The following is a 15,219-nucleotide window of genomic DNA, read 5'->3' on the forward strand; positions in this document are numbered from 1 at the left end:
TAACCATTACAACTTCTTTAATAATTATGACTTATATTTCCATCATCTTCATTTTTTCCTGTTCTTTGGATATATATTTCTGAGACTGCAGTTAAAAAAATATTACTCTGAAAACCAACATTTTCTGCAGAGAAGGCAATGGGTTATATTAGTTCGACAAACCTTTAACTCAGAAGAGAATAAATGTATTATGCACATCAGTGACAAGTCAAAATACACCAGAAGATTTTAGACAAACTGTTCATTATGGAAGTACTGATTCTACTGATTGTTTTAAAGAAATTGAAAGATGTGAAAACATGCCACTAAACTCTCACATGTAACCACTGTCAGTGGACTATTACCTACATTTCAGTACATGCAGGAAAGCTTTATGTTAAAAAAAAAAATTTTTCCATCCTTTTCTTTGAGGAAGTGTGCTTATTCTTCTGATAAATCTCACTTCAGGAAATTCTTCCTGATATTTGCAGTGCTAGTACATTGTTCCTTGTAGATAATTCTTTCCCACTCACTGAGTTTGTTTAAGTCTTTGTTGAGGGGGAAATCCTGACCCTGGTGAATCAGCAGAAGTTAATCTTTGTCAAATTATATTCACGTCAATGCATTTGCATGGATTTCAACAGGTAGAGAAATCTTTTTTGAATGAATGCCATGAAAAAAATGTAGCGCAGTAGCTCTGTTTTGTGACATGTTATCTAAGCAGTAAAAAATTGCCATGATCTTTTTTTGTTGCTTGCAAAACTGCGCCTAACTGAGGTTTTCTTTATTTGGCTATGGACACTGTGTTCCAGTCACATGTGAAGATGACCATTCATTTTATACAGGGTATTAAACAGAGCTGGAAAGGCACTTGGCGTCTGGGTTGGTGACTGACTTTTTTTAATTAACCCAAGTGGATAGAGAAAACAGCTTAAGGATCAAATGGTGTTATCAAAATCAAAGCAAAATTACAGCTTCCTTGGCATTTCTTCTTTGCAGGTTCTCAGCACTGTACAATTCAAGTCACTGTTGTATAATGATATTTTGACTCATTTTTCTGTAGAAATTTATATTTGTATTTGCCAAATCTGCACCTTATTTTGTTATTTTGCACCTTGTAGCAAATCTGCTTGTGTTCAGCTGTCAGTTTTTTTCATGATGAGAATTCCTTGCAGTTTTTGTGTCATCCATAAATTTTTGTTACCTTACACTTAATTTCTTCCAACTCACTTGAGGTAATAAATAATATATTAAAAATTAAAAAAATAATGCAGATGTAAAACCTGTACATTCACCACTTCCAGTGGAATTTGACCAGGATAAATTTGAATAGAAAAAATAATTCTTTTGTACACCACTGTGTAAAAATTCATTCTTTTCAGGTTTTTATAGAATTTGTCTATTAAGTATCTCTTCTCAGTCTTAAACTTGTGTTCACTGCAGTCAGATATAGATGTTCCTTCATTGTGACATGTTTATACTCCTGAATCTGACTTCTGAAAATAAGCAGAGGTCATTCTCCATGTGTTTGGTGTCTTTATACGGCTTTCCTTTTGGTCTGGACCAGTTCTTTACTTGCTGTCATTTCCTTTTATCACTGCATGTAAAATGAGCAAAAAAACCTAGTCATAATATTGCTCTCCACTGGTTACGTACTTCCAGACCAAGCTTTTTACTGTTGCGTAAGAAAATCCGAGTCAGCCTACTCTTTGAGTACCTTAACCATTACATTTTTGGAGATAAATTTACAAGATCAAAACCTATTTCTAAAATTCATGCAGATTACAGCCATGTTGTGTACCTTCGGTATTTTTTCTCTTCTACTTTGTGAAGTATCTGTCATTTCATGGCATTAAGTTCATGTTCCTTTGTGAAAAGTGAGTGAAAGAATTCATTACTTTCTTTTGACAGTGTATCAATGCAATATTACCCTTGTCATCTATGTGGTCCTACTTCTGCTTCACTGATGACTTATTGTTTACGTATTTGAACACTTTTTTTTTCCTTCTTCTCAGTAGTGAGGCCTTTCTTGATCTTTGTTTTTTCCACCATTTTTCTATAAAATTTACCAGAACTTGTCATCCTTCTGGAATTCTCAGCAGCTGCTGGGGGGCTGGTTTCATTTTTATATCTATATTCTGATAAACTTGTATGAAATACTTTCAGATCCCAAAGAACATGCGAATCAAATGCATTAAAATTTAAGATGCAATAAAGGAGATGCTAAAAAATCAAAACTAATATTGAAATGTAAAACAATTATGTGCCATCTGAGCATTTTGCAGCTTGATGACCCTACTGTTATTAACTGCAGATTGCTAACAGCGTGTTAAGGGTTCAGAAGATGTATTATGTAAATACTGAGCATTGTGGTTGTTGTGGAACCTATACAAGGGCATGTTAGGCAGTTATGCTCCTGTGGGACTGAGCCTGCACTTCAAGCTTATTATCCCAAGCACTTGCACAGGAAAATACTCCATTGTAGGATAATCCTGAGGTGCCCATCAGGAGATTTACTGGAGGAAGCATAGGAGTGTTTAAGCTGAAAAATGGACTCAGTGGTTTTTCTAGGTATATGTGAAAGAAACAGACCACAGCTCTGCTCTGAATACTTACAGCCAGGAGAAAAATGCTCTCTTACTATATTCTGGTGGTAATGCCTATGGTGATGTCTACTACTGCTGGGGGTGATGCCTGTGGTGAAAATACGACTGCACTGGGTGTCTCAGCTAGGTTGCTCCTCTTTGCGCTGGAAGGGAGTGAAGGGAAATCGCATACAGAGCATCCATGGGCTAACACGGTAGTCAGCGCCAGCTATAGGGCCAGGCCAGGATGCTCTGGAATTTATCCAATTGAATCTCGAAAATCTCCAAGGATGGAACTTGCACAGCCTCTCTGGGAAACCTGTTCTACTGCTTGACTGCCCTCATGAGGAAACACTTTTCCTTATAACCTGTTTGACCCGCTCTTGTTTCAACATGTGCCTGCTGTCTGTATTCCTGTTACCACATGCTACTCTGAAAAGTTTAGCTCTGTCTTGATGATCTTCCTGTAAGCACCGGGTGTCTGCTGTTAGTTGTCCCCAGAAGCAGCCCTTCTCCAGGGTGAAAAAACTCAGCTCCCCCAGCTTCTCCTCACCAGGCCAGTGCTCCAGCCCCAGCCATCCCAGTACCACTCTCCTCACCTTGCTCTGTTTCGTTATCTTCCCCATAGTGTGGGGACCAAAACTGAAGGCACTGTCTGGGTACAGTCTAATGCATGGCAACTACTGGGGAATAAGTCCTTGTCTAGATCTCCTGGCTCTGCTCCTGCTCCTACAGCCCAGGATGCAGTTGACCTCTGCTGCCAGGACACACAACTGGCTCATGCCCAGCTTGCTGTCCACCAGGAGCCCCAAGCGCTTTTCCATAGAGCTGCTGCCAGGCTGCCAGTGCCCAGCCTGTGCTATTGAAGGGGGTTAGTCTGTGCCAGGGGCAGGACTGACTGTTTCTCCCTGTTGACCATCACAAAGTTCTTGTCAGCCCTTCTCCAGCCTATCCAGGACGGCAGACCTGCCCTTGAGCACATGGACTCGCCCTCACACTGAAGCGTCATCTGCAAATGTGGTGAGAGCACACTCGTCGCCTCTTCCAGGTTATTGTTAATGATGATCAGGAAGAGCTGAAAATTTTTTTAAGTTATTAATTCTCAGATAATGACTACTTTCTTTTTTCTGATATCATCATCTCACTTTGGAAGGGTTTATCTGCAGAATAATAAAATGACAAATCAGTATAGAACTGTGTTTTTACTAGTACAAACCAACACTAACAGCTAGAAGCAAGGTATTCTTCAGGGAAAACTAAAAACATTAGGTTGTAAAATAAAATTTTAGCTAATATTTATCAGTTGTAAACATTGGCTTTTCAGAAATTTGTCTCCTATGCCAAAATACCTTTGCATGTTTGGGCCATCTCCTGTTGCTTCTTGGCCCATGTAGTCAGAGAGATCAGACATTTGTGGGATTATCTGTGCTTGTAGGAAAAGTGATGTTACTCACATACCAAGAGATTTAATTTGATTCTGTTTTCTTGCTGGAAACAGATGGAAGAAACAGGAGTCACTTTCCTTTTCAGAAATTTAGGCGTGCTTTCTACCCAATCCTATGCTGAAAAAAGCATGCTATTTTATGGTGGTTTCACAGGGCTGCAATGGGGTTGTGCTTGCAAATTGTTGATCTGTTCCTTAGAGGATCACCAGCAGTATCTGCTTCTTTCAGATAGTGTATGGACGCAGCATCATGTTTTGCTAAAGGGATCAGAGCAAATCATTTAAGATGCATCTAGATTAGCATTTGGTTCTGATCAGAAGTGCTCTTTTAAGTGACTTTGGCTGTCTTGTGGGATGATCTTTTAGAAAACAAATTGGATTTTTTTAAATGAAGCTGCAAAAGAAATGTGGTCCAGGAGTGTTCCTAATTAGCAATGCATTGCAGGCATTGTCGTCAGCAGGCTAGATGCAATGCAAACTAGCCCCCTTAAAAGATGTATAGCATTGATCATCCAGACCCTCTGCTGCTGTGGGTCGCTCCTGGCGCACACATTATTCACTCAAGCAGGTGCATCCATAGATCCAGAGTTATGCTGCTATGTCAGTTGATGGAGTAGAGGCACTACCCGGTTAGACTTAAAGGAAGAAACCTGTGTGAACAGATAGTACCTTATCTGTAGGTTGTACTGGCTGACTAACACAAAGGAAACACAATAGAAAAAATATATTCTGAAGTAGAGAGTAAACTAGTAGTGAACAAACTCAGAGGGTTTGGTGGCTGCACCCCTCCTGATGCAGCGCTGCATTCTAAGCCAGATTTACCCTGTCATTTACTCTGACCTCGCAGTGCTTGGTCTGGTATTCACATACAGATTTGCTAGCATCCGTCGTTGGATGGTACCCTAGCAATAAGCTTCCCACTTTATTGCTTCTAATGATACAGTCATCAGGTTGTTCCTTTACAGTTGTATCATTGTCATGCCGCTTCATTAGCCTTGAAAATTTTTTTTTTTTTTTACCAAAATCAATATAAACTGGGATTGAAAATTGATGGTCCAATACGGAACAGTGCCACTTGCCCTGTGTATGCACTACACTGCTTGGAGCCTGAAGCCCACTGCTAAGTCTCATATTCATCTGTGAAGCACAAACTCTTGCATTTCTCTGCAGAGAGCAGATCTGGTTTAGGACACTTAGCCCGTAACTATTAATAATCTAAGCAAGCTAATTTCAGAGGGATTGACAGACAGTGTCATCTGAAGATAGCCAGTTTCTTTCTATTCAGAGTCCAGCACTTGTACAACTAACTCAGGAGTCCATGGGATTATAAATAGTTAGTTAATCCAGATTTACATCCTTAGGACCAATGATTTTCAGCACAGAAAAACCTTTCACTTTTCACAGCCTTTTAAATCATGGTGAGTTTTTTAAAAAGCCATCAGCATTCTAGATTTGCAGCTGGCATGTCACAGGTGTTTACTGGCAAATGTTCACTCAGGATTCACTCAGGAAAATCCACTTTCTGCATGAAAAGTAGAATATTACACAAAAATGAACATTACTGCTAGCAAGGTAAAGATCACCTCTTTGTCTCATTCACTGAGTGAATCAAATCTCTCTTACCCTAAATCAATAGAGGAAAGAAATGAATTCCCTTTAAAAAAGAAAATTAAATAAGACAGACTTATTCCTCCAGAGGTCTTATTCTGTTACTAGCTTATGCTGTTGTGAATGAAGTTATTTTATAGAGCACTTGTACAGTCATTTTGGGGATTCTAAGCTGTTCACTCTAGCTACTTCTCAGTCCTTTGTTTTCCTATAGGAATCTAAGAAAACTTCCAAATAAGATAATTCTTGCTTAGGTTTGCATTTAATTGCCTTGATTATACTATTTAGAAAAAAACCACCCCAGGTTTTTTACATCTCTTTGGCAACATATCTTACTGATTTCCCCTAACACTCAAACAGCTTCTTTGATTGGACTTGATTCTTTAATTTCCTTCTCTATTGCTGTATTATTTCTTCCTCTTATTCTTTTCCTGTAATATCAGTATGTCTTTGTATCACATACTTTCTATTTAAAGAAACAGCATTCCTAATTTCGTTTTTCACTTCAGGTGCTGTTTGCATTTATGATTTTTCTGTATATGGAACATTTCCCATTAGAAAAGCCCCACTTGCTCCGTGCCTATTTTCCTTCTGATTCCTCACCTTTGGCTGAGTCAGCACTTTGTGGCTCAAGCATCCGAGACTCGTAACTAAACTGACCTCTCGGATAAATTTCTGTTTTAGCATTTGCCTTAAGGTTTTTTCCCCCTTAATTCATTGCTACTTAAGCTGGCTTCTTAGAGCCAGAAAGTTGGCATGCAGTACCCGTTCTACCCACCCAGCTCTGATGTCAGCCCTTCTGCACAGAAGTTTCAGCATCTTGGAGGATTGTGTGCCATATACTTTGGTTTCTTATTTTGTGCACATCTCCTGCTCTTTATCTTCTTTACCTCTAACTCAAATCTTTTTTTTCAGACTATATGCTCCACTAAGGTCATCTTAACAGCAGGAAGTGAAGCTTTGTTATGATGCATTGCCTGTGCCACACCCACTGAAAAAGCTATATTTAGTACTGAAATTCTGTTAAAATAAGCATTTTTTTATGGAAACAAGAAAAAACTCAAGAAATAACCTCTCTTGCAGATTCTGAGAGATTCTGCTGTCCCTAGAAATCTTACCATAACAAACAACTACAACATCATATTTCCTAAGAATCACCACCTCTGGCATGATGTTTTGAGGAATGATATCCAGAGATTTCCTTATGAAAAAAATTACATACTACAGTCATCTTGCATTAATACTTAAAGAGCTGAACAGTGCAATTATTCAATGTATTCAAGTTTTCATTTTTGTATATCATAATACATACAGGTGTCTTTATGTATAATCATTGTTTTATGATCAAAAAGTAGAAAAGGTATTGATACATGCACATACCGGTATTAACAGGGATTGTAGGTCAAAAGCAAGGACTACTTTCTGAAGGAAACTGGGAAATGCATAATATATTCTGTATACTGTAATTCTAAACTGATATGGGCAATGACTAAGGAAAGTGGGCTCATCTCCTCCTTAAAGAGCTCCCATTTAAAAGAGACCTTATGGCACCACTGAGAATCTTTGTCTTAATGAATGAATCAACGTGTTTATTTATTTATTTATTTATTTGCTCTTGATGTACATTGAGTCTTTCTTTACTTCTGTTTATTGAGCAGTCCAGGACAAAATTGATCAGTAGAAAAATTCTTTTCTAGGAGTGTTCTCTCTAGAGACAAGAAACTTCTAATTTTCCCTCTATTTGTGATGAGCTTTCCATATGGTATATGCAATTTTGGTATACGTTGCTGGAATACTTTTTATAACAGAACTCTGTTTACTTCGAAGGGTCTTCTCAAATTTTCTTCAAGAGTCTTTTATCTGAATTTCGCCTTTGTATCTTGATTTCAGTCATGCATTACCTTCTTTCAAGTTCTGCCAAGTTCCAGCTCTACATATTTCAGTTTTCCACAATATTCTGCACACTTAAGCTTATACATACTAGAAATGAGAAAAAAATAATATTGTACATAAACTTTGCAGTTGTCTCTGGGATCGTACAGTGTATAAAGATAAACATAATGCATAACTACTCAGGCGTTAATTCTTTGTTTAGAATCGCTTGGTCTTTAATTCTTATCTTAAGTTCAAGATTTGTATGACTTGTACACAGCATTGGTAAAATACCTGTCCTGTAAAGTTATTGTCAGATAAGTAGGACCTGTCATAGTAAATATGTTTTATATGTATCATACTGTATTTTCTGTTTCTAAAATGGCTGTTTATTCTCCAGCTGCACAACTGTGATGTCCAAGTGTGTTGTGATGGAAGTACAACAGTCCTAACCATGATTTTTATTAGCTAGATTTCCAGGAAAAAACAACTTTGGAAAAAAATTGGAACAAGTGAATTTGTGACTTAATTATTTTTATACATTCCCCAAAATACCAAAAGTCAAAATCCAGACAGTGGTGTGGTATTTTATTTTGTGTCTTTTTTTGACTAAGAACATTTATTTACAGCAGCCGTATAGTGGGAGATTATTATGTGAGATTTTCTTTACTTCAGAAAGCTTGCTTTTAGGATGAAACACAACAAGATAGATACAATGTACAGACAGCTGGGGAAGGAGAAAAGGTAAAGGATAACTGTACAGTCATATTTCCAAAAATGCGAATCTCCAGTATTTGGCAGTTTTGAAATGCATATACAAGAAAGGCTTAATTTCAGTCACTTCTTCTTGCTATCAGCCTAGTAATTTAAAAGGCATTTATTTATTAAAAGTGCATATGCATGTTACTGCTGTTCAAAACAAAGAAAACCAGAGAAATTTATAAAAGATAGGCATCAGATTTTTATTTAAATAGAAGACCTGTCAGAATACAGCATAGTGTCAGCAACTCTCTTCTGAGTGTTAGGTTGTATCATTGCTGTTCATGTCAAGTTGTCATAACATGCCTGTCATTGCATCTTTCAATTAACCTTAAAACCAAGTCTGAGAATTATACAAGCAATAAAGTTTAAACAGAATCCTTACATTTAGCAATACTGTCCAACAGCAATCATTGTCTCTTGGTGTTAATGAATTTGAGTTAATGAGTTTGGCCAGTGCCAAAGAGGAGAACATGGGCATCCACCAGGTCCTGGACCAGACCTTGCTGGAACTGAACAACCTCTGAGCTGCCCTCGGGACCCCCATCCCTCTTCCCTACCCCACACGTGCACCCCATTGGCATGCTCAGGACATAATCAGCTGAACTGCAACTTGGCCAAATCCACACATCCATTGAGAACAGAAGCCCTGCAGCCTTACACCATGGCTTGGTGGTGTCTTATCTGTGCACAGCCTGACTGGCTCTGTCCTGTCTTCAAGTCCAAATATTAAAGTAGCTTGACAAGATTTAAAATAAAAATAAATTTAGTCAACCTGGAGCAGAGGAGGCCGAGGGCAGCCCTCATGGCGCTCTGCAGCTCCCTCCCAAGGGGAGGAGGAGGGGCAGGCGCTGATCTCTTCTCTTTGGTGACCGACGACAGGACCCGAGGGAATGGCAGGGAGATGTGCCAGGGGAGGGTTAGGCTGGGTGTTAGGAACAGGTTCTTCCCCCAGAGGGTGGTGGAGCCCTGGAACAGGCTCCCCAGGGAGGCATCACGGCACCAAGTCCGGTGATATTCAAGAAGCACGTGGACACGGCCCTCAGAGACACGGTGTGAATTTGGGGTGTCCTGTGCAGGGACAGGAGCTGGACTCGATGATCGTTGTGGGTCCCTTCCAGCTCAGGGCATTCTGTGATTTTATAATATGATTCTAATTTGGAGGATGGCACTTTAAATCACAATAAAATGTTTCACATACAACATTTACTGTGAAATGTAGGTCACTGGAATAGGCTCCCCAGGGAAGTGGTCATTGCTCCAAGCCTGTCAGAGTTCAAGGAGCATCCAGACAACAACACTCTTAGTCACATGGTTTAGTTTTAGGTAGTCCTGTGAGGAGCAGGGTATTGGACTCAATGATCGGCTCTGATGGGAAGGACCTGGGAGTGCTGGGGGACAGCAAGTTGACCATGAGCCAGCACTGTACCCTTGTGGCCAAGAAGGCCAAAAATATCCTGGGGTGCATGAAAAGGAGTGTGGGCAGCAGACTGAGAGAGGATATCCTGCCCCTCTGCTCTGCCTTAGTGAGACCACATTTGGAGTGCTGTGTCCAGTTCTGGGCCCCCCAGTTTAAGAAGGACAGGGAACTTCTGAAGAGAGTCCAGTGGAGAGTTACCAAGATGATCAGGGGACTGGAGCATCTCCCTTATGAGGAAAGGCTGAGAGACTTGGGTTTGTTCAGCCTGGACAAGAGAAGACTGAGGGGGGATTTCGTCAGTACCTATAAATATCTAAAGGGTGGGTGTCAGGACGATGGGACTGGACTCTTTTCATTAGTGCCCAAAGACAGGACAAGGGACAATGGACACAAGTTGGAACACAGGAAGTTCCACCTCAATATGAAGAAAAACCCCTTCCCTGTGCGGGTGCCAGAGCAGGGGCACAGGCTGCCCAGGGAGGCTGTGGGGTCCCTTCCCTGGAGACATTCACACCCCGCCTGGACGTGGTCCTGCGCCCCCTGCTCTGGGTGTGCCTGCTCAAGCAGGGGGTTGGACGGGATGATCTCCAGAGGTCCCTTCCAACCCCTGCCATTCTGTGATTCTGTGATCTTTATGGGTCTCTTCCAACTCAAGTTATTCTATGATTTCTGTTGACTTACACCAGAAGTCTGAAACCTGTATCTACATGGTTCTTTACTTCTTTCCTCTATCCTATAATTTCTTCATTCAGGATGTATGTTTTCTGGGGCAGGGTCCATTCACTATTCTGTTTATAGGAGGACATCCTATTGTTGATGTTCTGTGGATATAGTGGATTTATATATGAATAAATATTATACACCTCTGCAATAAACTACTTCAGACACTTTTCTTTTGATTTCCTTTCTCTGGGAGTAAAGCATAAATAAGCAAGGTTTATTGCCACCATTGCCTTCCTTATTTAATCTGTAGTCCTGTACTCTTACCCTTGCTCTTGTTAAGTATTTTTGTTTTCTGATAAAGCACAGAACTAGCACTACATTGACTGACTTTTTCAATGTTTCTTTCCTGTGCTTCCAGAAAACTGAGAAACTTTCACACTGAAAATCCTTTTTTCCCCCATCCAGAACTGCCCTATTTCATTTCCTGCACCTCACAGGCAGCCCCTTATTCTGTATACCACTTTGTGCCTCTTATTATTTCAATGGTCAATGTTATATCAGGGATAGAAAGATTTGGGGGTGTTAAGTATTTCTGAGGTCCCAGCCATGCATGCTAAGAGGTGAATGTGGACAGTTCAACTTGATAGGTCAAATAACCTAGGCTGTTTCTGTAAATGATGTGGTGTTGTTAAATTATTATTAAATATAGTTTTATGTTAATGATGATACTGGTACCAGAATGTCACAAAGGACTTTTCTACTGGCAAGACCACGTGCCATCTCGACCCATTATGATTCTGTGATTATTATCGATACTGCTACATCAGTCTTTGAATATACAGGTGCTAAGAAAACCATATTTTCTACCTTGCTGCAATACTGCTTCTGTAACCTTCAGTGTTCTCTGTCTACAGCATTTCTTCCCAACATTGTGATAACTGCAAGGCTGTCTCATTTTTTTGTGTCTATTTTTGCGTTCCAACTCACCTGTCTGATTTCTCCTTTAAGGTAAATAATTACAGTTTAGAAGAAGTTACCCATGAAGAGGCAGTAGCGATACTGAAGAACACATCAGATGTAGTGTATCTGAAAGTTGGAAAGCCCACCACCATTTACATGACCGATCCATATGGCCCACCAGATATTACTCACTGTAAGTGACTTCTGCAACTCATTTTGTAGGAGATATCGGTTTGTCAGATTACTGTGTTTTTTTCAGAGCTTGTCCAAAGTACCCCATTAAAGTTTATGAAACAGCTTGGAAGGCAACAAAAATAAAATGTTTATTGCCACTTAAGTATGCTGCACTCATGAAATATTACAAATAATAGAACTCTGCTAAAGCGTTTTTGCAGTAAAAGTAACAACGTAGCTGGCATACTGCTATGCTGATTGTCCAGGTATCAGACTGAACCGCAACTCTTGTGACAATTACAGTAAAAAGTATATGCAATATATTTTGAAATATGATTAGATTTGTAGACTGGAGTCCACTGAAAAATTGGAACAAGCTGCAAACCATCTTCTTCAAACTTAGTGAAAGCCTGAGGAAAATATATATCATATTTGAATAAAATATTTACTTGGAATGTAAAAATCATGGCTCTACCTACAAAAATTTACCTATTTTCTGTGTACATCCAATTCCTAAATTATTGTTCCAATTTGCTTTTTTCTCAGTCTGTCCATTAACTTGATATATATGCTGCTTCTCCTTTTTCACTGAGGACCAAGGCCTTATTTGTCCTTGCATTCAATGTACACTCAGTTGTAGGAAAAGTTGTTGAAACAATATAGTAGAGCTCAGTGAAGGGTCTTATAGGAAGGGAAGATTATTTTATTTTAAAACAAACTGATTTCATTCAGGCTGTCTATCCATGCGCTCAAAACCATCTAGGCTCATGTTCTGCATTCAGGTAGAAAGACTTGCATCCAGGTGCATCGCCAGGACTCTCTCAGATGACCAAGTACAAGGGTGGGTGGATGTGGAGTCCTTATCATACACATATACCTTCTTCTTATGTTGACAACCTCCTTGCTGGTGTGCCTTTTGTACCATTAAGGAGATGATGATAATTAGGATCTCCTTTCTCTCCCACCTGTCTCACCTATGCATGTCTTCAGGATTTACTCACTTCTCTTTAGTCTCCTTATCTGAGTGTCCTAGGCTCTAATATAGCCTTTATCTCCTGCCATCATCTCTTAATGGCTTGAGTCTTTGTTTTAGTTTGGGTATAGGCTGTCCTGACAAGTTACATGTAGTTATGTTGAGTATTGATGGCCTATAGGTGAATCCAGGGGCTATCAATACATGCCAGTCCTGCTGGTGTCCATACCCAGGCATTCCCATTCCCTTTTCATTCATAGCAATCTTAACATTTCAGTTGCAGCTCTCTGTACCACTGGTGTCTGTTAGTCTGAACAGTTCATTACTGAAACTCCCTTTTTTTCATTTAGTTGTTTATTAAAAACTGTCTGCCTTTAGGTTCAACTACCAGCAGGGACCAGCTGCACCGCCTAACAACTGGATGGCAGTTTCATTTTTGACAAAAGCTTCAGCAACTGATCCATATCTATTTTGATCTCCTGCCAATAATCCTAGGGGCACTTAAATCCATCCAAGGGCTGGGAAAGGCAGATTTTCCTAGTAAAAGTCTAGATATTTAAATTTTTCTGCACTTTTGCATAGTGTCACTACTGTGGACTGACAGAGTGACTGACAAATGGAAAAGCTAAATATCCATAATCCTCCTTATTCAGACTGCTCCATAAAAACAGAAGGGAAGGTTTTGTAACCTGCGTGTCAGGTGGTATACTCAACTGTGCTGAGGATACCTATTTAGTTAGCAAATGTTACAACAGATGGCAATCATGTTGTTCAGTAGCAGTCTGGCCTGGATCTTAGCAAAGCCCAAGAAGTAAAAATGTTAAATGTCCCTATCCAATCTCCAGCTTTATAATACTTTACAAAATAATAATTTGGGATTTCTAAACCAGTGTGTTTTATTATGTCAGATAATAGATCAGCAGCATATGAGAAGACAGAAGTAATTCCAGAAGGAAAGTAAAGGTTGAAAAGATTTGCAGTAGCCCATCCCAGGCTGTCAGTGCGTACAGATTCATTTATCCTCAGGGAACCTTTCATTATACCTACAGTTCAGAGTATTTCACAATGGGTAATAGCCTTTCCCTGTAGAGATACTTTGCTTTGAAACATTCTGTATCTCAGCATCTGAAATAAAAGACTGAATCTAATACTAAAAATTTAGCTGTCGTCTTCTCATGAGAAAATTAATCATAGCTCATTGCAGAATCAGGTATCACTGGCTTTCCTATTTATCATTTACTTTTCTAATTACATTAACTAGAGACTGAATACAACTATTATTACATCTCTCCAGTCAGAAATATCCCCAGTAACTTCAGAATAGCAAAAGCAAACAAACAACAAAACCCACAGACCCAGTATAGAATCAGACAGCATAGTCCTGTAATTTTCCTATTACTCATTAATATGTAAGAGATTTGTATCCACTTTTTTAAATATACAGATTTACTGTGATCTAAATACCATCTATGTTGGAACTGGATTTTCAATTTTATTGGGCATTTTGGCATGTTTAGTAGATCACAGCTTTAAATCTTCACAATACATAATTCTTGCCACACATAAAACTTCCGCTTTTATCCTGCATTAAGCTCTGTGGCGTTAATAGGTGAAGAAATTTGGCAGAAAATAAACCCCCTTGCAATCCAGCTGGTCCTCAGATGTCAGAGGCGCTGGGGGCGGCTGGGCTTGGGTTCTGAGTGATACCTGATTCAGCACTGGTAGTCCGTGAGGGATTCACTAACAGGATCATCACTATTAGTCTTGTCGTGCCCAATAGCGCTTCACGGCCAGATTCACAAATAGTGCGGTTTATTGGAGCAACAGAAATACAGGTTCTTATTAGATTGTCGGTGATAAATACACTGTCTGCAAAGCATGTGCAAGTATAAAGTGCTGAAACACAAAACACAAAATAACAAGCTTGTTCTCTAAATATCCCAGGGGATCACTTGGTATAACCAAGTGTTCGAGTCTTACCCAATAGGTGTCCTTGGGTAGGGGGAAGAGGGTTCAGCCCATTGACTGACCCCAGTAGTCTGTGATGGTATCTCCCCTAATGTCCCTTTCTCTTGGGGACATTTTTATAGTATTTAATGTTTAGGTAGAGCTTGAGTGACTCTAGTCATACATACTTTGGTTATTGATCAGTGTAGAAATTCCTTGCTTTGATTTAAAGGTAGAAACTAATTGAAATTCAGAGCTCACGCTCAGTGAGGGGTGGTTGTACCTTGGAGGTGGGTAACTTTAGGATGGAGGCATGTGTTTAGTACTATAATGAGATTATAATGAGCAAAGTTCACCTACAGGGCACGATGTAACTGCACTCATCAGGGCATGGTTCCGTGGTTCCGTCCAGCCTCTGGATCTAGAGTGATTTATGGATGAGTTTGGCCATGCAGCCTTCACTTCACTTCTTCCTCCAATTAACTCCCTTAGATTAGCACACCGAGCTCCCCCAGTGTTCCCAGCATCTAAGAGGGCAGGTCTTAGGGAACAATCACTGAACCAATTTCCAGCATGCCAAGGGCATTCCAGTCTGGAAGCTAACTTTTATGAAATGTGGATATAACTTTAGCCTCAAAAGTTTCAACCTCAATAATTTCACCCCCAGTAATCATTCCACAAGCTCTTACTATGTTACTCCTATGGCTGTATATTGGAGCCAAAAAGCAGCGTGCCTTTAATCTCATTCTATCCTATTTACATTTCCTTCTTCAAGTCAGTCCTAATTGAGGAAAATCTTGTCTCTTAACAAGCCTTTCTTATTCAGACCCCCTCT

The 15,219-nt window shown here is 39.6% G+C and overlaps 1 protein-coding gene across 7 annotated transcripts in view; it reads left to right on the forward strand.

Annotated features, from left to right (window-relative positions):
- The window catches only part of DLG2 (discs large MAGUK scaffold protein 2), a 1,060,076-nt gene that overhangs the window by 759,600 nt on the left and 285,257 nt on the right, over positions 1–15,219 (forward strand). For all 7 annotated transcript variants that reach the window (XM_075079151.1, XM_075079412.1, XM_075079695.1 and 4 more), the window contains one exon: positions 11,339–11,483. In XM_075079151.1, coding sequence (XP_074935252.1) covers positions 11,339–11,483 — 145 coding nt within the window. The remainder of the gene's footprint in view (positions 1–11,338; positions 11,484–15,219) is intronic.

The sequence above is a fragment of the Phalacrocorax aristotelis genome, chromosome 1 (assembly GCF_949628215.1).
Source record: "Phalacrocorax aristotelis chromosome 1, bGulAri2.1, whole genome shotgun sequence".
Taxonomy (NCBI): Eukaryota; Metazoa; Chordata; class Aves; order Suliformes; family Phalacrocoracidae; genus Phalacrocorax; species Phalacrocorax aristotelis.